Here is a 21,457-nt window from a genome sequence, read left to right as displayed (position 1 = left end):
CCTCAAAACTGACACGCCTACAGTGAATCTAACTCGGCCTTCAGAAGCCAGAATTTTGATAGAAAGGGATATTACTTTACCTTTTTCGGAAGAAATATGGATTGACACACCATATCAGGGTTTTTGGCAGCAAGCAGAACTTGAACAGATACCACTTTATTGTACTCACTGTCGTATGTTTGAACATTCTCCTTCTCAATGTTATCAGTTGCATCCAAATTTAAAACCTTCAAGTAAAAACGCTTCTGGATCTGCCCCACCTCATACCTGTCCCTCCTCCGCTCCTGAGTGCATTCCACAAACTAGTCACCTCCGCCTCCCACTACCGGAGGCAATACTCTCTCTGTTCTTCCGACTGATATATTGGCAGATGGTTTACTTGGGCCCAACAATCATGATAGTATTGAAGCTCCACATCCCCAGGATGCTTCAGGTGTTGAAGAGACATGCTTACCATCTCTTCAGAATCAGAATGTTATTACTGCTAGTCAGGAGCTGGGGGCTCATTCTCTCCTACATGCCCAACAATCTGTTGACCACACCGATCAGATGAGCTAATCCTCGGATGAGGAATAGCAGGTTTACATATCTAGAAAGAAAAAAAAGAATGAAGTCACACTCCAGCTTGGGAACTTAATGGATGATACTCTAGTAACTTCGGGTAATTGAACGACACTCAGCAATTCGTTAGTTGTCTCCGCTCCTAGAACCAGAGGCAGAGGCAAGACCAAGCTGGCTCGTGCCTAGCAGCTTATTTCATGCAAGTTTTGGTTTTTTTGTGTTTTAATTAAAGGGACTTACAACAAAGGTTGCACTCAATGAGTCAGGCGAAGACGCGCACACACACACACACACCACACACACACACACACACACACACACATATATATATATATATATCATTTGAGAGATTCAAAAACATCATGATAAGAAGGAAATAAATAAAACATATAATAATCGATAATTAAAAGAGAGTAGTTCTCCCCCTGAAATGTACCAGTTAGCCCACAGTTTCCTAAACCGTGAGCGGGCTCAGGTAGTCCATGGATGCATACATATCAACATGTATATTTATATGTGTGTGTGTGTGTAGATATTTATGTGTGTGTGTGTGCGCGCGCGTATTTATGCGTGTATTGTCCAAAATAATTTAAAACAACATATGGATTGATGAACATATCCATCATTGTTAGAACATTCTTACATGCATAGCTTGTGTAAGTGTCTCACATTCACAAACACCTAATCATGACTAAAAACAATGGCACAAAACACAATATATTATGTTACAATGAATAGAAGAGATTGAATAACTAATTGAAGTAACTAGCCTGCCAATCCAATCTTCCATAACATGGGGCATCACCTAGATTGCAAACAAAATTCTTGGCCACTCAAGGAATGAGAGAGTTTTATGTGTTAGGTTCCGAGTCAAATTTTGAGAAGCCGAATTAAGTTGCAAAGAAGACACTGCCCAGAGAATTTTCCATCATCTTACGAGGACTTTATGATCTGAAATTCGAGGTTTCCAACGGACGCAAACCCACATAGCTAAGTATCTCTTCCAAGAACAAGAGAGAGCTTTCAATTAAGGCTATTCGTTAGGCACTAAACATTTAGACTTAGCATAGAATTGCATTCGACTTTAGATTATGAACTTAATGATTATAAGCTTTAGAGCAGATGATGATAGTCGGATCAAGATTCAATGATCTTGTCGTTCCATATTGTCATGGACTCTGGTCTACTTAGTCAAAAGAGGAAGTTGTTCTAACATAATTGAATGATCCTTGTTGACAATCACGAGTTGCTTCCTAAAGGTGTCTTATAGATCTAAGGTGGATATTTTTGTTCTAGGCAATGGAAAGCAATCGAACCCAACACCTTGAGATTCTACACTTTGTTTCCAACTAATATACTATGTATTTGAGCACGATAAGATGGATGTTTGTCTAATGGAATAAAACTAAATTGACCGAAGCAAATAGGTGGTTTTGTATTATTTTGACGATGGTTGAAGCAATTTGGGGCTAATTTATGCGATGTTGCAATTGGTCCTTTTCATTTTCAACGTGCTCAATCAAATCAACCATTGAAGATACTTCTAATTTTGATGCTTTAGATGCATTTTGTAGTTGAGTGATATTAGAAGTTATATTAGAAAAAAATTTATTCTTATAAGAATTTATGAGGAATAAATTATTTCTTTAGATTAACGAGTTTTTTTTCTTTTCTATTTTATATTTATTTCGTTGGATTAGGAAATATTTCCTTTTCTATTTTAGACTTCCCTATTTTATGTTATTTCATTTATCTCCTTATAATTAATATGAATTGATTATTGAACATATTAGGTGATATATCTTTCCTTTTATATAATTTATTTTTTATTGACTTTTATATTTTAGGATTCATGTAAGGGTTATTTATAACACTTTTCTTATCAATAAAATGATTCTGTTTTATTCCACATTATTCTGAATTTCAACATGATATCAGAGTCTAATCCTAGATCTTAACCGCCGGTCCATCCTTCCAGAGTCGTCACTCCCTTCTTAACTCTTTGTAGGAAGAGAGGGACGCTTTCTCTCCCCATTCAAAAATATCACCAACAGCTCTGCTCACCAAACTCTCCGTCTATTGGAGTTTGGAGTGAATTTACTCTTTTTAGGCTCTCCTTATTGTGGACGCCTCTTACCCTATTTGTAGGTTTCAGAAAATCCCTTGTGATGTAGGAGAGGGAGTGGTAGCAGGACAGGTTGAGGATGGTGTGTTCTTGAAACAATGGGTTGCCCTCGTGGTTGAACACTGCATTGAGGATGGCTTTTGAATGGAGCGGCTAATGTGTCTAGGTCTAATCCTTCTTCGTCCGCTTCATTGTTGTCTTCGTCCCACGTCAATTGCAGGGCATCCAAGGACTCTAAAATGGGTTTCAGTGGTATTTTTTCCCTGCTGTTGGAGCTGTCGTTCTCTCAACTATCCTTATGAATCCTCTTAACGTTGCCAAGACGAAGCTACAGACACAAGCATCAGAAGCTTATTATTATCATTCGTAACAGAATTTTGGAAGACGGTTTGCTTCCCGTGGCCCTAATAAGATGCGTTAGAGTTTAAATGTTCTCCACCACGCACTCATGGTGGAATATTTGACGCATGTTTTCTGCAGCAATCTGGTTTCCTGGTTTCCAACATTCTGGCTTCCCTAATTTTCTGTTGGTCCCTATCGTCGGAGGTGCAACTTTTTATAGAGGTTCATCCCGGTGTTTTTTGGTGCATTCCCTGCAGTAGTCTGGCTTCCCTGATTTCCTGCATCCTTACAACAATAGTCCTCTCTTACCACTACTTTATATCCCAGTTGATGTCAGGCTTTTCGAGGGCGATCCCCTCAAGATTAACAATTCTGCTCTCACTGGCTTATCCCTTCTTGTGACTAAGAACCCTGGAGATAAGGTCTTCTCTGGTTCTACCTGCAAACAAAAGGAGCTTGAGGCAATAGTTTCCATTGGCATCCATACATTCTTTGGCAAGGTTGTCCACCTTGTTGACAAAACCAACCAAGTTGGCCAATTTTAGCAGATTCTCAATGCCATTGGGAATTTCTGCATCTGATCCATCGCCATTGGCATGCTTGTAGAGATTATAGTCATGTATCCTATCCAACATCGCAAGTACGGGGATGGGATTGACAACTTGCTTGTCCTCGTATTGGAGGCATCCCAATCGCCGTGCTCACTTCCTTGTCAGTCACTACGGCTATTGGATCTCATCTGAAATTACGAAAAGGATGACCGTCATGGTTGGGATGCTTGCAAAACCTAAAAAAGGCAAGGGTTGGCATCACTAAGGTCCACTTCCTTCCTTCTAATCTTGTTTACAAGAGGACAAATTTAGCTTACATTGATGCTCAAGGTCAGTGGCACCGTTTCAGCAAAGGTGCCTCCTGAACAAATACTTAGCCTATCCAATGCCATGGAGGATATTAAGAATAAGTTTCACAAATTTGTTGAACGCGGAGTTCGATCTCTTGCTGTTGCTATCCAAGATGTTCCTTTAGATTCTTTTTTGCAACAGGTCATCCTCCAGAGCTTTTCCTGCAGCAGATCCTTCTCCGAAGCTTCTCATGCAGTAGGCCCTCCACCAGAATTTTTCCTGCAACCGGCCCTCCTCCAGAGTCTTTTCCTACATCAGACTCTCCTCCAAAGCTTTTTCTGCATCAGGCATTTCTCCGGAGCCTTTTTCCTGCAGTTCTTTGCATACCTTGTAGTTTTTTCTTGCAGGTTGTCTACTTCTCTGCAAGCTCCCTTGCAACATTACTTCTAAGAGTATTTCACCTACCTACAGACACTGCATGATTACAATCAAAGACAATCATAGTCAACTAGAAGTCAGTCTTTTCCTACATGTTGTCTACTTTCCTGCAAACTTCCCTGCAGCATTACCTGTAGGTGTCTTTTGTCTACTTACAGATACTGCAAGAACTGCAGTCAAAGACAACCACAGTTACCTACTTCCCCTACAAACTCCCCTGCAACATTACTTTGCAGGAGTTTTCCATCTACCTACAGCACTATAGGAATTGCAGTCAAATACAACCGCAGTACGGGATGAAGACTTCAAGTTCTACTTCACAAGATCTCCCTCGCACATATTTGATGTTTTCAAATCCAAGTAGATCATGATTTTCAAACATGTTTCAACTTGAGAGGAAGTGTTAGAAGTTGTATTAGAAAATAATTTATTCTTGTGAGAAGTTATTTGGAATAAATTATTTCCTAAGATTAACGGGTTATTTCCTTATTTTATGAAAGTTATTTTCTTTCATTTCCTATTTTAGGCTTTCATATTTTATGTTATTTTTTTTATCTCTTAATAATTAACATAAATTGATTATTGGAGATATTATGTGATATATCTTTTCTTTCATATTATTTTTTTTTTTATTAACTTTTCTATTCTAGGATTCATGGAAGTGTTATTTATACCCCTTTCATATCAATAAAATAATTGTGTTTTATTTCACATTATTCTGAATTTCAATAAGTGATGATTTGATGATTTTATGAGATTTGCGTTATGCATCAACCATCATCCATCATTATCAATCATCTTTGATGTATTCGATCCCCATTGTGAAGTAGAGCGGGTATGGAGGTCAACATTAAACTGCAGACAAAATCAACCATTAAAATATATTAAACATTTTCATTAATTTCCTTATTAAATAAATGTTAAGAGTTTTAATTTTAAATATATTTTGTATAAATTAATAATTTTTAATATTAATTTTGATTACAATGACTAAATTTAATGTTTAAAATATTTAAAAATTAAATAATTCAATACAACGATAACTGATAATTAAATTACAATTAATCGATAATTAACTAATTTATATTTTATATGAGATAATTTGAAAGAAAAAGACGAGCAAACAGAACGTTTATTATTGAGGTGAGTACTTTTACTTCTACATTATGATAATAATATTAAATTTCTTCTAAATCACTTGTATTAGAATGTCATTAACTAAGATATCTTGTTACTGCAACTAAAATATGATTATTATGGTTTATTATTCAATTTGATCATCTAGAAATGAATATGAATGATTTGCATTAGTTATACTTATTTATTACACATGCATGTCATAAAAGAGAGATATTAAATGATATTTAGAATGCAAATAAAATGATTTATAGTATGCTTGCATGTGCATATTTGGTCATGATGGAGCATTCTTTGATGATACTCATGGGGAACACTAATGTACCCATGCACGTAATAGGAAATGATATTAATATTGAAGTACCTTAAGTGATATTAATTTTAAATGGTGCTCCTCTGATAGTTGTATGAACATGAAATGATATTGATATATATTTTTTGAATATCATGTTAAATGTTCATATTGATTTATAAAGAAGCTTAACTGACATGTATATTGTTTTTTTTCTTTGTATTGTTGTAGTTTAGGAATATGAGTATTCATTGGATTGTTTAGCTCATTGTTATTTTTAAACTTACTTTTCAAGTAAATTTTAGGTGATTTAAAAGATGAGTGATGAAAGAGAAATGTGTATAGAAAACGCGGACAACCATCAAAGAGATAAATTGAAATATATTGTTTTAATTAAATTGATTAGTGGGTTTTTCCCTTTGATGTGATAGTAAAGATTTGAGTGTTATGCACATATAAATTTGTAGGTGTTAGATATGTCACGATCTGGCACGGGGCTTAGAATTAACAAAAACGGACACAGACGGTCGGACAGTATGAATGAAAAATTTTGTTATTTATTCTCTATAACTTGTTATTAACACATGAAAGAGTCACTAATCCATTTAATTAAAGCAATATATTTCAATTTACCTCGTTGACAGTTGTCCGCGTCTTCTATACACGTTTTTTTTTTCTATAACTCATCTTTTAAATCACTTAAAATTTACTTGAAAAGTTAGTTTAAAAATAACGATGAGTTAAACAAGCCAGTGAATACTTATATTACCAAACTACAACAATACAAAGAAAAAAAAACAATATGAATGTCAGTTAATTTTAATATATGAGTTACATAAAAACATATAAAGGAATCAAGCTAGCTCGGTCAATTCAAGATCATAATATGGTCTAATGAGCCTGCTTGACTATTAAGTTCAATGGGTTATTGGTCTAAAATAAGGTCCACTTAAGGCACATAAGGACTACTTGAACTAATGAATGACGTAAACTAGGACCCCTTCACAGAGCACATGCTACATTGATGTCATTTGAGGCTAGCCATTGTACTGAGTCAACGAGCACATAACATTAAAGCATCTTACTGGTATTTCACAGCAACACTATGCATATGACTACATTTGTTCGAACATGGGATCTCAATGGGTAAGTTAGGTTTGACCATAAGTTGATGATAAATCAACAAAAGCATGAGTTATTGAAAAGTTGTGAGCCAAATTGATATTGAACAAATGAATAGGACCAAACAACAAGTCGCTCCAATTTAATAATTCCACTTTGATTATCTTTAATTTTTTTGTAAGAATTAGATTTAAATATTATATCATTGTAAAGCAAGTAAGAAATGCCATTCTCATGTTCTAATAGGTAATCAAAACTATAAATATTATATCTAACTCTTTGCAGCTACATTCCAACTTTTATTCTCTGAGTCCTCCACAAGTACCCATACCTAGTTTCATTAAAAAATTCTACTTAATCGTCAAGCAAAGGGAAGGGTAACCCTGAAAACCATCACTACAAGTTGGTCCGATAACCTGCAGCAAACCAAGTATTCCGAGCATATTATATTCCATTGATCAGAAATTAAGCCATCAATTCAGTTATCATGAAATTAAATGTTTGATTGCGTTTTCTTACAGGTGCTACTTATAATATTCGAAACTTAAATCGCTACTAAATTAAGGAAACAAGGGACCATAGAGATGAACTGGTTTCTAGCATTTTAGGTAGATGTGTTTTCTTATTAATTTGGTTTGTGCGTATTTTATAGAATCCAGGATGTTGTTTTAGTCACACGTATATTCATGGCAAGGGCATTTTATTAGGAGTATTTAGGTCACTTATTAGCACAAATCACAACCTAAACCTTGAAAGGACCAAACCAACCTAAACCTTGAAAGAACCGAACCGATCAACATGCTAACTACCAAAGAAATTAGAAAGACTAAGAAGTGAAGCAAGAAAGTGCGTATAGCACAGCGCACAAAATATTAAGTTTTATATATGAAAAAAGCTTAATAACTGAAAAAAAGTACCTTGGCATCAACAGATGTTCCCGCAATAACATCAACCATTGGTCGTGAATTATTAGGTCTTCGGTTGGGTTGGCTAACTGTGGTAGCAGGTAAACGTCTATTTTGCAGCTTTTTGCCACGAAGAGGTGAATGACTGTCTTGAATTTCACGGAACAGTTGTGTGGTTGCTTCCCGGGCCAACTTAGTAACAAGTGAAAACTTCTCCAAAACTTGAACTGAGATATCATAAGGAGGATCATGAACCATGGACTTCTTCTTTCCGTTATATTTAGGAGCAGAAATGCCACCAGAAGCAATGCCATTTGCCCTAGTAGAGCTATCAGTTGCAGAAGCTGTACTTGGTGAATGGTGAAACCTTGCCCCATTTGCAGCTGAAAGAACCCTTGGTAGCTCCAGAGACGACAGGCTTTTCTGTAAGAATGTTAAAAAAAAATTACAATAAAGATAACTGAAATTTCTCATTTTCTGAGGCGCTAATTTTGACTGGAGAGCTCATCAGTCAAAGAACTTTAGCTAAATACATATGACTGAGTGGAAAGATTTTTAAAGCAAGCATCTTATTTATGTTCATTGTTCAACAAGGGGGGCAGAAAACAGAAAAAAAGCCTCATGTATCGTTAATGATTCACAGAAAGTATCCCAAATAATTAGGAAAAAGATAAGCGTGGCTGATACTCTAAAAACTATTTTAATCATGCACATATCTCGAAAGATTTCAAATAATAAACATTCTAGACAATTTCAAGATCATCCAGGGCCCGGATTCCAGCAAGCTTATAGTCAAACTGACCATCTCGACAATGTGAGCCCAGTGAATCCTGATTTCATTCGAGTCTGATCAAGCCCAGATCAAGTCATTTAAGCATAATTGGAGGCATTGAATGCGCAATTAAATGATCAGATGGATCTCAAATCTGTCAAAGCTTATAATCAAATTAAGCATCTAGTCAAGCAGAATCCGAGCCCAATATCACTCAAATACTCATAAAACATCATCCGATCAAGAGATGGCTCTGGGTCATCCGATGGAGTGACCAGATTCATGCAATAATTACAGAGGATGTCACTCAGAAAAATCTATAAATATACCCCTCTTTTTATGAAGGGGGCTTGGAATTGGAAGATAAAGCTAAAAATGCTCTAAGAAATTGAGGGTTCCTAAGCTCCACCACCGTGGACCAGGCTGACTAGCTACAACCATTGTCGCTACTACCTTGCCATCGTTGTCGAGCCGCAGCCAACTCAGCTGGACTACTGCTTTCCGACCACCTCTATTAAGCTGCCGCCACTATTGTATTATCGTCTCTACTGCTCAAACACCATTGTTGAGTCATAGCCACTGCCAGACCACCATTACCTGGCCGACATTGCCACTATCCAAACATAATTGCCAAGCCGTCGTCACCCCCGACCACTGTCGTTTAGTTGCCTCCACCACTAGACCATCTTAGTATGACCGTCGACGCTGCCTAATTACCGCTGCCCAAACACTATCGTCTAGCTATCATCGTCGTTGCCGCCGAACCGCAGTTGATTGGTCACCGCCGTTTGACCGTCACTGCTATAGGATCAACCCTGCCCAACCAACACTGTTGAGCTGTCGCCATCACCGAACCGCAGTTGCCTAACCACCAAGGCCTAGCTGCCGCCATCACCGAACCACCGTCATCACCACTTGATCATCATCGTTTGACCAGTGCCATCATCAGACACCGTTGTCTAACCTCCACTACTGCTAGCGTCGAACCACCGTCATCACAGTTGGACTATTGTTATCGCCACCGCCAGACCTCTACTAACCGACCATCACCATTGTCGTCGCTACAACCAATATTGGCATCATACTTTATGGCACTCGACCTCTACATTCTCTTTTCTTCACAGCTGCCAGGTTGCCATCACTTTCTTAGTGTTTTTTGCCACTTACTTGCTTCCGCTTATTCAAGAGTTGGTAAAGCCTTGTAAACTACATCGGAATAGTAAAATAATTTCAACTAGGTTAGGCTCCATGGTTTTTGGCCCTTCGGATTTTCCATGTAAAAACACTTGATGCCTTTTCTGTCAATTTTTTTGCCTCTTTGTGTGTGTCAGATCTTCATACAACACTAAGATGTTAATATATCACTCTACCACCGTGAATTTACCAACACACAATAATGACAATGATGATCTTATACATATTCTGAAAGTGTTGAAGACTTTATTTAAAAGAAACATGGAGGGCAGATCATATGTTTAGAAGAAATAAAGTTGTGTTTTATAAAAATATAATAAAGAAATCTTATCCTCTCCATATATGGAATGAATTTCAACTATAACAAAAAGTTTATAGATTATCTAAAATTACAAAATTGTTGCCATGAATAGCAAAATAAGCGAAGAGAATAACATAGATTTATGTGAAGGAACAAAGATAGGGAAAACCAAGAGCAAATGAAGGAAAATTCATCATACTCGAAGAACTTACAAAGTGAAAACTTAGAGTTCATTGACGCGGCCAACCTTCTTCAATTGCCAATCCCTAGTAAAAATAAATATCTGGATTTGGGCTGATACAATCCCTCAGCTATAACCATGAAACTCCCAAGAAAATTTTCCCAATTAAAAGTTTCCCATAATTTTAATTGCACCTCATGTCATAACCACAAACTTTTCAATCCAAGCCCAATAGAATTCAGGTCACAAATTTTCACATTAAAAGAATCCAAGTTTTCAATTTATGTTGTTAGTTAAAATTGAACTAAATTAAATGCTATTTAGAATCTACCTACTAGAGAATGAATATAATATGGCATATTATAGATGTAAGGCATAACTAAGAAAAAAGAATTGATAGTATGTTAATGTTATGATGAGCTTGAAAGTGAAAGACAAGTTAAAAGCAAGGATGAATGAGATAATGTAGATAGAGAGTTAGAGCTCCAAAAATTAAATAATGATAAGATCTTAATACCTAAAATCATACATAAAATCATATTAAAACTAAGAAGAGTTGTATGAAAAAGATCAATTATTGAAGACGCCAAATGAATATGCCTTAAATTAATCAAATGTTTTGATATGAAGGATGATGAGTCATAATTGTTATATTTTCATGGAGTGTTACATCCAAATTTTTTATTGTACTACAAATAAATTGAAATCCAGTAATTGAAATAAACAATTTTTTAAGAATGTTTATGCACAATTAAGAGAAAATTCCTTATTATAGATTGATTTAAAAATTTTAATTATATTATGAAAATTCAAAAGAATATTTCTATCTAATTTCTTCAAGTTAATGGAGCACTTGCATGTATGCTTGTCATATGAGGCAAGAGTTGATAGCCCATTTCAATATCATTTGATGTGCTCATTTGTCAGGAAAAATAAATCATATTAGCTTGGTTCTGAAAATGCATTATATGCAATGTATCTAATATGATTAAATATAACACTAAATTTTTAAATAAAATCAAAAGAGCTACTAAAAATCAAACACTTGCAGACGACTTTTTTTACAAGGCATAACTAGCATAGAAGACCTGTTATTTTGTTGTCAGTTCTTCAAATCGGGCATAAAGTCTAGCCAAAATAAAGTAAATCATAATAATGGGGGCAATGTAGATCAAATAATTCAACAATCATCCCTATATATTTGTAAATTTTTAGGTAGAGCATTCAATGAATGTGTATTATGGTACTTGAGATTTTTTAAAGACACTCATAACATTTTTTAGGTGTTTTGAGTGTTTTAAAAAAAAACGTTATTTATTTTAAAAATTAAAATCAAAAACATATAAAAAATATACTAACAAAAAATGCTTTAAAAAATAAAAGTTAAAAAAATAACATAAAATAAAAGTGATACCAAATGGGCCCTTAGTAAATGAAAACATATGTAAAACAAGCTTTTGGATTGAAGGTAAGAAAGTAAATATTATCACATCCTAAAAAACTACACAAATAACTACAACGAAATTATTCAAAAAAATAATATAGCCAAAATATTCTATTGAGCATGCCAAAAGTTTTTTTTCTTTTTAGTTGTGAATGATTTCACCACATATCAAAATGATGCATAAGACTACATAAGCTAGGGAGATACGATGGAATTAAGAAAATGCAAAGTTTAATACTCTCATTCTTGCACAACAAATAATTCAGGTGTACTATGCCAACTGATCTGAAAGAATAAGAGACAAATTAGGCTGGTCAATAATTATTAAGAATAGGTCCAGAGGTATTATTGGTGATAAACAGACCTAAGAGATGGTTTATCAAGAAGAAGACATATCAAAATATAAACAACCTTTTACTGAATAGACCCAGTAGCTAACTTTCGCATTGTTAATTGAAATATTAAATGGTTGGTGTATTTTTCAAGGAAATTACAAAGAATGGTGAAGATGAACATAGAGGAAAATTTATAAAATTGACATTTTCCAAGTGTTGCAAAAAGATTCATGCCACCAGTATAACCACAACTATGTCACGTGTACCACACCACCAGTTATCCCTACTCATTGGATGACATACAACTCCATTTCATCCACCACCATTTTTCATAGATTATCTACATACTAACATCCTATATATGCTACGTAGCGAGGCTAGTAGGCTACTACCTCCCATCACTTTAGTACGTCAAATAGTCAAGTTACCCTAACCCTTCTAATTACCATACTTCTTATAGGCCTCATGATCAAGCAGCTAGCTACCCAGCCTACTCCAAAGAAGTGCAGACCTGTTGAACACAATCTGTTTATTAAGCCATGCGATGACACAAAATTTTTAAATATGATTGGCTTCACACTATTAGTTCTATATTTTTTTAGTTTATTAAATTACTACTCTTGAACACAGATTTAACCCACCTCAATAGACAATATATAAAACTATCGACAAGGAGAAAGTTTGGTGTGCCATATGTATCATGGAAGATGTCCTTAGGAGTTAAAGATACTTGATTTCACGAGTTTGAATAATGAATTTCGCATTTTTATTAAAAATATCTATAAATTTAAGATGAAAAAATTTTATTTTATTATTACGAAAAAGATTTATTAGCTTTCCTAGTGTCATTATCAAAAGGTGGAACTAGTATTATATTTTAGGGTGGGCAAAGTTACTAAATTTCTAATTTTTTAAGTATTTGGCAAAAATATATAAAGAGAGCAAAATTACTAAATTGTCTAAACTATATAATGAAAAAAACATTAAATTTTAATATTTATATAGAGAAATTGTAAATTCCAGAGGAGACGATTGCCTACCCTTGACGTAACATGGTTCTGCACCTATTGATGATCACATAAGAAAGTACTTTAAGTGAAGAGGCTTATGATGTAAAATTGAAATGTGATCTTCCATGTTTTGTTTTAATTCAATGTTTTGCGCTTTTGGAATGTGTCTGTGATTTATTTTAGAAGATCTGGGTAAGAAGGTTGATGGGAGATCAAATGATGAAGATTGGTGCTAGGTGCAGAAGTAGTTCTCAAGCGCTGGCCAAGCAGTGCCTAGGCGCCCAAGCAAGCTTTCGAACCAACCAAGATAAAGAAGCAAGAAAGTAGGGGCATTGGATTTGCAGCTCCTAGGAGCTAGAGCCCAACACTCAGGCACCATAGACCAGCAACTAGGGACTAGTTCACGCATTTTGATTGTTTTGAGTAGCTCAACATATCAATATTTAGACTTCGAAATGATACAATCACTTAAGCGACACATTTAAGGGGGGTCAGTTCACACTTTTGATTGTCAGTCATTTGATGACGCAAATTCACTGATCAAAAAGACGACTACTAATAATTTTTAATAACCTTCAGATAGAGCCAATTCTAGCGGCATGACGTAGATGTGTTAGTAATCATAACTTCACAAGTAGTTACAATATCCATAAATTTAGACAATTTAAGTTGGAAGTTTGCATCAGGATTAGTAGTAATAGAGGAAAATGCTTATTGAAAACTAGTTGATCCTAGTGTTATGCTAGTAGAATCTATGAATCTTATAATCAATAGGTACAATAACCCGTATTCCAACACCTACAACCCAGGTTAAAAGAACCACTCAAACTTTAACTTAAATATAACATCAAAGGCGTAGGAACCTAGAAACGGCGTAGCAATGAACCCAATATGTAAGTAATTGGAATAACATGGTTAGTAATAACCCTAGACCGACCTCCCCATTGGGATTTACTTCTAATACACAGTTTAAGGAAAAGAAATTATAATTGGAAGAAATTGTGTTACAAAAGGGGAATCAGCTATAAAGTCAGGTTGTCATTATAAAAAATATTGAGAGGCAATTAGGATAGATATCAAACTCATTGAGTAACAGACCCTAATGAACTCTACCTAGTAACACAAGTGAATCTCGTGGAAAAAGAAAATGAGTAGGTGAACGTCATTAAGATAATAGGTAGAGAAAATTTGGAAGAAGTGACTAGGAAATAGTTTAGTGTAGAAGAAGTTAACCCTGAGCCCAAAAGATATATTGAAAACCTATTCAAGACCTAGGAAAATCAGGCTTACCTCCTAGGAAAGAACTAAAAAAACTACGATCATCTTTTCCTTAGAGCCTTCCATTAGTCGAAGCCTTGGAGCAATGCCTAATTACGCTAAATTCATGAAAGATGTCCTCGATAAGAAAAAAAACCTTGGTGGCTTCGAGACTATAACACTGAGCAAAGAATGTAGTGTCACTCTTCAAAAGTAACTTCCTTAGAAAATTAAGGACCAGGGTTGTTTTATTATTCCCTGTGCCATAGAGGAGAAATTTTTCAAGAAAGTCTTGTGTGACTTAAGAGCTAGCATCAATCGTATGCCCTTATCGATTTTTAGGATATAGGCTTAGGAGATTTTCAACCCATCACTGTAACCCTTCATCTTGCAGATCGATCTTTGACTTACTTTAGGGAGGTTGTAGAGGATATCTTAGTTAAGGTGGATAAATTTATCTTCGTTGTTGATTGCATGGTTCTAAACATGGAAGAAGATAATGAGATCCTTATAATCTTAGGTAAACCTTTTATAGCCACAAGAAGGGCGATATTTGATGTTCAGAAGGGGGATTTGACCAAGAAGGTTAATGATTATGAGGTGGCATTCAATATTTTGAAATTAACTAAAAGTCCACAAGACACTATGGATGATTCTTGTTATAGGTTAAACTTAGTGGATGAGTTGATTAGAAGCCAACTTCGAAACCTCAATAACCAAGTAGAGCAAGACTTGACAGAGGAAGATGATAATGACCCTAAGGAAGAATTTGCTCTATTGTTAGAAGCAATCCCTAAAATGATAGGGATATGTTTGAGATTTAGACACCTCAAATAATTTTAAACTCTTAATATCTATAATTGTAGCCCCTAAATTAAAACTTAAGGTTCTCCCAAAAATTTAAAATATGTATTTTTAAGAGGATCTTCTACTTTATATAACATTATTTCTTCTGAGTTAAATGAATTGCAAGAGGAAAATTTGATGCAAGTGTTGAGGAATTTTAGGAAAGCTTTTGGGTGGATTATAACATATATAAATGGCATTAGTACTTCATTATGTATGCATAGAATTTTGATGGAAAAAAATAACCAATCCAAAGCTGATCTCCAGAGAAGGCTAAACCCAATTATGAAAGAAGTGGTTAAAAGAAAATTTTGAAGTGGTTAAATGCAAGAATAATTTTCCCAATTTTCTAATAGATGGGTTAGTCTGATACATTATTTTCCTAAGAAATGAGGTGTGACCATAGTGGAGAACGACCAGAAAGAACTAATACCTACTAGGAGTGTAATAGGTCAGAAATATGTATAGATTAAAAGAATATAAATAAAACCACTAGAAAATATCATTCTTACCTTTCCTTGACTAGATGTTAGATAGATTGGTAGGACACCCTTACCATTACTTCCTGGATGGATATTTGGAATATCATCAAATTTATATAGCTCTCGAGGATCAGAATAAGACAACCTTTACTAATCCCTATGAAATTTTTGCCTTTAGAAGAGTGTCTTTTGGATTATGCAATGCCTCGGTTACTTTTCAAAGATATATGATAGTGATCTCTTAAATTTGATAGAAAAGGGGAAGGACTAAAATTTTAGTGAATAATTTCTATGTTTTCGGTATTTCATTTGATACATGTCTTGAACACCTTTTAAAGGTTTTGCAATAGTGTGAGACTAACTTAGAGTTGAATTAAGAGATGTCAATTTACGGTTAGCTAAGGGATTGTATTAGGGCATATGTTGTGGGAGAAATGAATAGAAGTGCATCAGGCTAAAATCCAAGTAATAGAAAAATTACTTCCACTCGCATCTGTTAGAGGGACTAAGAGTTTTTCTGGGCATGCAGGATTTTATCATAGATATATTCAGGACTTCTCTAAGATATATAAACCGTTATGTCATTTATTAGAGAAAAATGTGTCTTCTGAGTTTGATGAAAAATGTCTGGCAGCCTTTGAGTATTAAAAAAAAAATAGTCACTGCTAAGAAATTTCATTTGAACTAATATACGATTCTAGTGATTATACTGTAAGAGCAGTGCTAGGCCAACATAGAGAAAAGGATTTTCATGTGATACACTATGTGAGTACAACTCTTAATGAAACACAAATAAATTATATCATCACAGAGAAAGAATTGCTTGTGATAGTTTTTGCATTTGACAAGTTTAGATCTTACCTGATAAGTACTAAAATTAAAGTCCATATTGACCGCTCTACTATTAAATACATTGTAACTAAGAAGGATGTCAAATCTCAACTGATTCATTGGATACTTCTGTTATAGGAATTGATATAGAGATAGTGGATATGAAAGACATTGAAACTTAGGTAGCAAACCACCTGTCCCGATTAGAGTAGGAAAATTCTTCAAACTACACTTTTAAAATTTTGAAAGTCTTATACGTCATTGGAACCGCAACATATTCAAAAAAATAGACAAAAGTTGTGTTTTAAATATCATTAAATAAAATATTTGCATGATTCTTAGATTGCAAAAAACTCATGTAAATAATCAAATTTAGATTATTTAAGGCTCACTCAAATTTTGTAGTGCAATATTTCAACTCAAAAGTAATGCTTTAAAATTTTTCTAAGTATCCTAAAAAACTAATGCATTTGGCAAATGCATAAACACGTCAAGATGCGTGCACGTAATAAATAAAATGCATGTATGTGCTCCAATCAATGCACTTAATGCTTGAACATCTGATCTCAAAATACTGTGCAGCTTAACTTAATATTATTTAAAAATATTTGAATCCAAACAATGTATATACTAGGAGTGTAAACGAGTTGAGTTGAGTTTGAGCCATGCCAAGCTTGAGCTTGGTTCGTTTGTCAAATTGTGAGCTCGAACTTGAGTCAAGCTTGAATGGCGAGCTTGAGCTCTACTCATAGTGGTAGCACTTGTCTCGCGAGCTCAAACTAAAAATTAAATTTATACGGGAGCTCGCCGGAAAAAGATTTGGTGTCCAGAGAAGGATGCGGTGGCAACTCACCAATAAATGCATCGAAATGACTAGTGGTAGACTAATTGAGTCGATTCACGAGCCAGTGAGTACAGCCGGGACGAGCTCGAGCTCGTTAATAAATGAGCTCAAATTAAAGCTCATGGCTCGATAAGCTCAGCTCATGAGCTAGTTAACGAGCGGAGCTTGAATAGGCTCGGCTCATTTACACTACCTGCACATGCTCCAACAACTGTAAGCTTTTAAAATTATGCTCCGAAGATGTTGTGCAGATAACTAAAAATTGAAGTAAAAATCATCTATCATTGAGAAACCTACACACTATCAAAATTAATGCTCGTTTGTGCTCCGACTAGCTTATTAAATACTCAAGCATAATATTCAAGAATACTATAAGATCAGAACATATGTTTAAAGTAAAATTAGATCCATTTTAAGTAGCGTACAGGATCCTCAAATTTTACAAAATCTCTTTAGTCAAAAAGCAAATCATAATCATTAAGTTATATACAAACTCGAGCAGGCTACCATGTTTATAAAATAGAGTTGTAAGTCTCACTTAACAAGGACTAAAATTGGCAAGATTGACCTCTCACTTCAGTCGGTCCAATCCTACTCCTGACAAGATTATACAAGGTTGAGCATCACTTGCTTAGTTCAATTCTCTTTCTTATAAAAGTTGTAGTTGACAAGACTGAGCATGTACCTAGCCAGTCAGATTATTCTCCTGATAATAACCAGGGTTTATAAGACTGATGCTTCTATAAATGCTTGCAACAAAAGTTAATTGAATTATAAATATCCTACTTATGGTCATGTTGATTGTAAATCTTAATTAGAAAGATCTATTTTAAAATTAAACTCCAAAAAATATTTAAATAAACTTAATTTATTTAACTGATTCTTCATAAGTAGGACAAAGTCGTTAAGGTTTAAGATTAACTAAATCCTCGATGGTGATATATTCATTGCCTATCTTAATTAGATGGATTTATGCATAAAATTAAGTTTTTAAATTTTAAAATCAATAAAATATTCAAATGAAATATATTCTGCAATAAAGCTTAAAAAATCTCATCTACCTCCAAAATTATTTGTCGAGGATGAAAATTTAAGAATAACCTGAGCTCATAAGGGACCAATATCATATTAAAGATAATATTACATTCACACTCAAAATAATCTATATAAGTAAAAACATGGTTCGAGTCCTCTGTCGTGTTTTGGCCAGTAAGTTCCACAAATAAACTATTTATCACAATTTTTTGACCAGGTGATTTGGTGCAAGGGCCCGACAATATTATTATAGTTGCAACTACAATCCCTACGTTCCTCAACAGTTTTTTATCTCTTTGAGTTGTGAATCATAAAGTATATCTGATAGGACACATAGCCCTCTGTAAACTAAGGTTGATTTAAAATTTCTGTTTTTTAGACAAATATCTATCTCAAGTCTACAAGGTTTTATTGGACAAAGGAACCCAATGTTGTTGGCAATAATCCTTCGGTCAGGTTGGTTTAACCATCTACTCTGACTAAGTAGACAAGGGTTTATGATAACTCGGGATGACAGTACTATGAGATCTTGATCGGGTTCATCCTTATTCCCCCCATGGCGGTGATAAATTTATATAATTCAAAATTTTAAGTTTGTTACTATTATATTATATAAGGGCTTGTGCCTATGAAAAATCTTAAATCTCAAATTTTAAAAGTACATGCAATAAGAGAGTGAATTTTATGCAAAATGCATTGTGCCATTGGATTTCTGAAAATTTGACCCAAAATCTGACGTAAAACTCTCTCTTACAAGGGAGGCCGGGGTGCAAATTTTCAGAACCCAAATCCTTGTTCGCTTGGAAATATCACGTGTAAGTTCTTTACACCCTTGCTTATCACACTTTTCTGCTCAAATTTCCAAACTGAATTTAATGTTGTAATAAAAGATTTGAGTCAAAAGAGAGGGTGAAGTAAAAAGGAGAAACCTAAGAAATTATGTTTTTGTATAAATCTATATAATAAATTATGGAGTATCCTATGTCCAAAGCAAAAGGTTGAAACTACAAAAGACGAGCAAAACAGGCTAATCAAGACGCTAGTATGTAAAACAACAGTATAATGATAATATTATTCTAGGACATGAAATACAGGAAATAAAAAAGGAAAAAAAAGGGTTACCTGAAGAGAATCCTGGAAATCATTTAGTCTAAAGACATTTGCATCATCTGCAGCCCTGGAGATATCAACTTTCTCATGAAAAACAATGTAATTAGCTGTGTCATTAAAGCAGACAGCAATGAACAGAAAATCGATGCAGCAAGCTTGTGTGCAAGCTAGTCTGTATGGTGGTTGCTAGTCTAGTGTATATGTGAATATGCATACTCATATGGGAAGCACAAACCTCACAATAAATACATGCCGCTTCAATACTGCAAGAAATTCACGAACTCCTCCATTATAGAAGTACAGTGGAGGGAATGCAAGCCCTACATTAACCCACTAAACCCATGTTATCTTAATTTTTATATCAATAAAAAGTAAATCTGACACTTAAGCACTCAAATAAATACAGCGTTCTGGATAGAGCTAGATCCCAACACATTAAAAAAATCTTGGAGAAGCGTAATGCACAAGTTAGTTAGTTAAATCACACAGAAATGTTAACATGTCAGCAGCGTATCATTGATCTCAGGTGCATGAGCATAATAAATAAGTCCGAAACTAATATCTTCGACCTACTATGCATGCATTTGTGTCGGGGACATAAATGATAGCTGCAGAGATTGATTTTTTCAGAAGAAAGATTATGAAGAATCCAAGTCATATAAGGTGTTCAACTTTATCAAATTTACAAGTACTGAGTATACTTTTGCAGAAGGTCAAAAAAAAAAAAAAGTTTTATAGAGAATAAGTTTTCCTTTGTGAGCAATTATAGATATATAAAAAAATAAATAAGTGGATGCAACCATGCGTGATAGAAAGAGATGGATTACTGAAAATGCTAATACTAACATTAAGCTCACAAAAATAATATGAGAAAGTTTCACATCTTGAATGCTAGTAACGGATCTGAATAAAAAGTGGAAACAAATCAACAGCACAATTGCCTTGAAAGTTCCACGCTTGCATCCAAAGAATTGAGTAAGAAATTAAGAGAGTGCACGAAGCAAAACTAAAAAACAAAATATCAGGAAACTGGTTAAACACCAACTAGATTTACCTGATGAAAGGATTACAATTATATACTGCCATCCAATTGTTGGGATATGCCTTTTTATGGAATGGATATTAGCCAACGGCACTGATTTGATTGTGTACAGGTTCGTATCTGCATATAATCACAAAAAAAACTGAATTGGAGAGAAAGAATGATAACCCCAATCTAAGACAAAAATTAACAGTCAAGAAAGTTAAAATCACGATTCCTTCTAACCATTCTCTGATGCACTTGAGCTTAAATTATGCCCCGCAGTGCCAAGAAAATTAGACGCAGTTTTATATGGAATCCACGTCTGTTGCAATACATAGATGAGAGATCTTAACATACACCCTACCATGTCATACATTACAGAGAAAAGCCCAAATGTGAAGCAGCTGGCAATAGACTACAGTCCAATTTTAACCAAAGAAAGCGTACCAGCGGCAAGAAGAGAAAAAGGGGGTGAAAAAAAAAGGTAAACAAAAAAATAAGGCGTACCAAGAACAACGAAGAGCTCTGCTTAAGAATTCGCAAACGTCCGATAATCCGCTCCGAAGCGTTTTGGCTCGGGTGAATCGCGACATTCTCTTTCGAATAGACCAGCTCCAATTCATTGGTGTCGCTCGTCTGATTGGAATCGCGGTTCAAATTGCTAAACGAATCCTGTAGGATCGAATCCACTAGGTGTGAAGTAGCTGACCAGGAAAAGGATTACAGATCAGAAGAAAGGGTCGATTACTTCTACCTGACGCTGGGAGGCGGCGTAGTCCGGGTCATCGCAGAGATCATGTTGCTCCATCCCTTGTGTTGCTGGGGAAGCTGAGGAGAAGAAGGAAGAAAAACGATGGAGACTTGCGACGAGAGAACCGGACGGCAGTGCAGCAGTTGAGATTCTTATAGCAGGTCAGTCTTTAAGGAAAGAAGGCGTTGGCGCGCGTAGCGATAAAGCCGCGCGGGTCCACCAACGGAGAGGCCTGCACCGGCTATGTGGCGAGGAGTGGACTGCACTAAAATCCGA

The 21,457-nt window shown here is 35.0% G+C and overlaps 1 protein-coding gene across 1 annotated transcript in view; it reads right to left on the bottom strand.

Annotated features, from left to right (window-relative positions):
- Positions 1–21,457, bottom strand: part of LOC110023494 (TBC1 domain family member 15-like) — a 28,312-nt gene extending 6,855 nt beyond the window's left edge. Inside the window, exons 1-7 of the mRNA XM_020722947.1 lie at positions 21,185–21,457; positions 20,938–21,102; positions 20,674–20,752; positions 20,461–20,568; positions 19,642–19,726; positions 19,419–19,473; positions 7,777–8,187 (exon numbers count right to left, since the gene is read on the bottom strand). Coding sequence (XP_020578606.1) covers positions 7,777–8,187; positions 19,419–19,473; positions 19,642–19,726; positions 20,461–20,568; positions 20,674–20,752; positions 20,938–21,102; positions 21,185–21,238 — 957 coding nt within the window. The 5' untranslated portion in view covers positions 21,239–21,457. The remainder of the gene's footprint in view (positions 1–7,776; positions 8,188–19,418; positions 19,474–19,641; positions 19,727–20,460; positions 20,569–20,673; positions 20,753–20,937; positions 21,103–21,184) is intronic.

This window comes from Phalaenopsis equestris, unplaced genomic scaffold, assembly GCF_001263595.1.
Source record: "Phalaenopsis equestris unplaced genomic scaffold, ASM126359v1 Scaffold000224, whole genome shotgun sequence".
NCBI lineage: Eukaryota > Viridiplantae > Streptophyta > Magnoliopsida > Asparagales > Orchidaceae > Phalaenopsis > Phalaenopsis equestris.
Note: the sequence above shows the minus strand (reverse complement) of the source record. Positions and strands in the feature narration are given on the sequence as shown.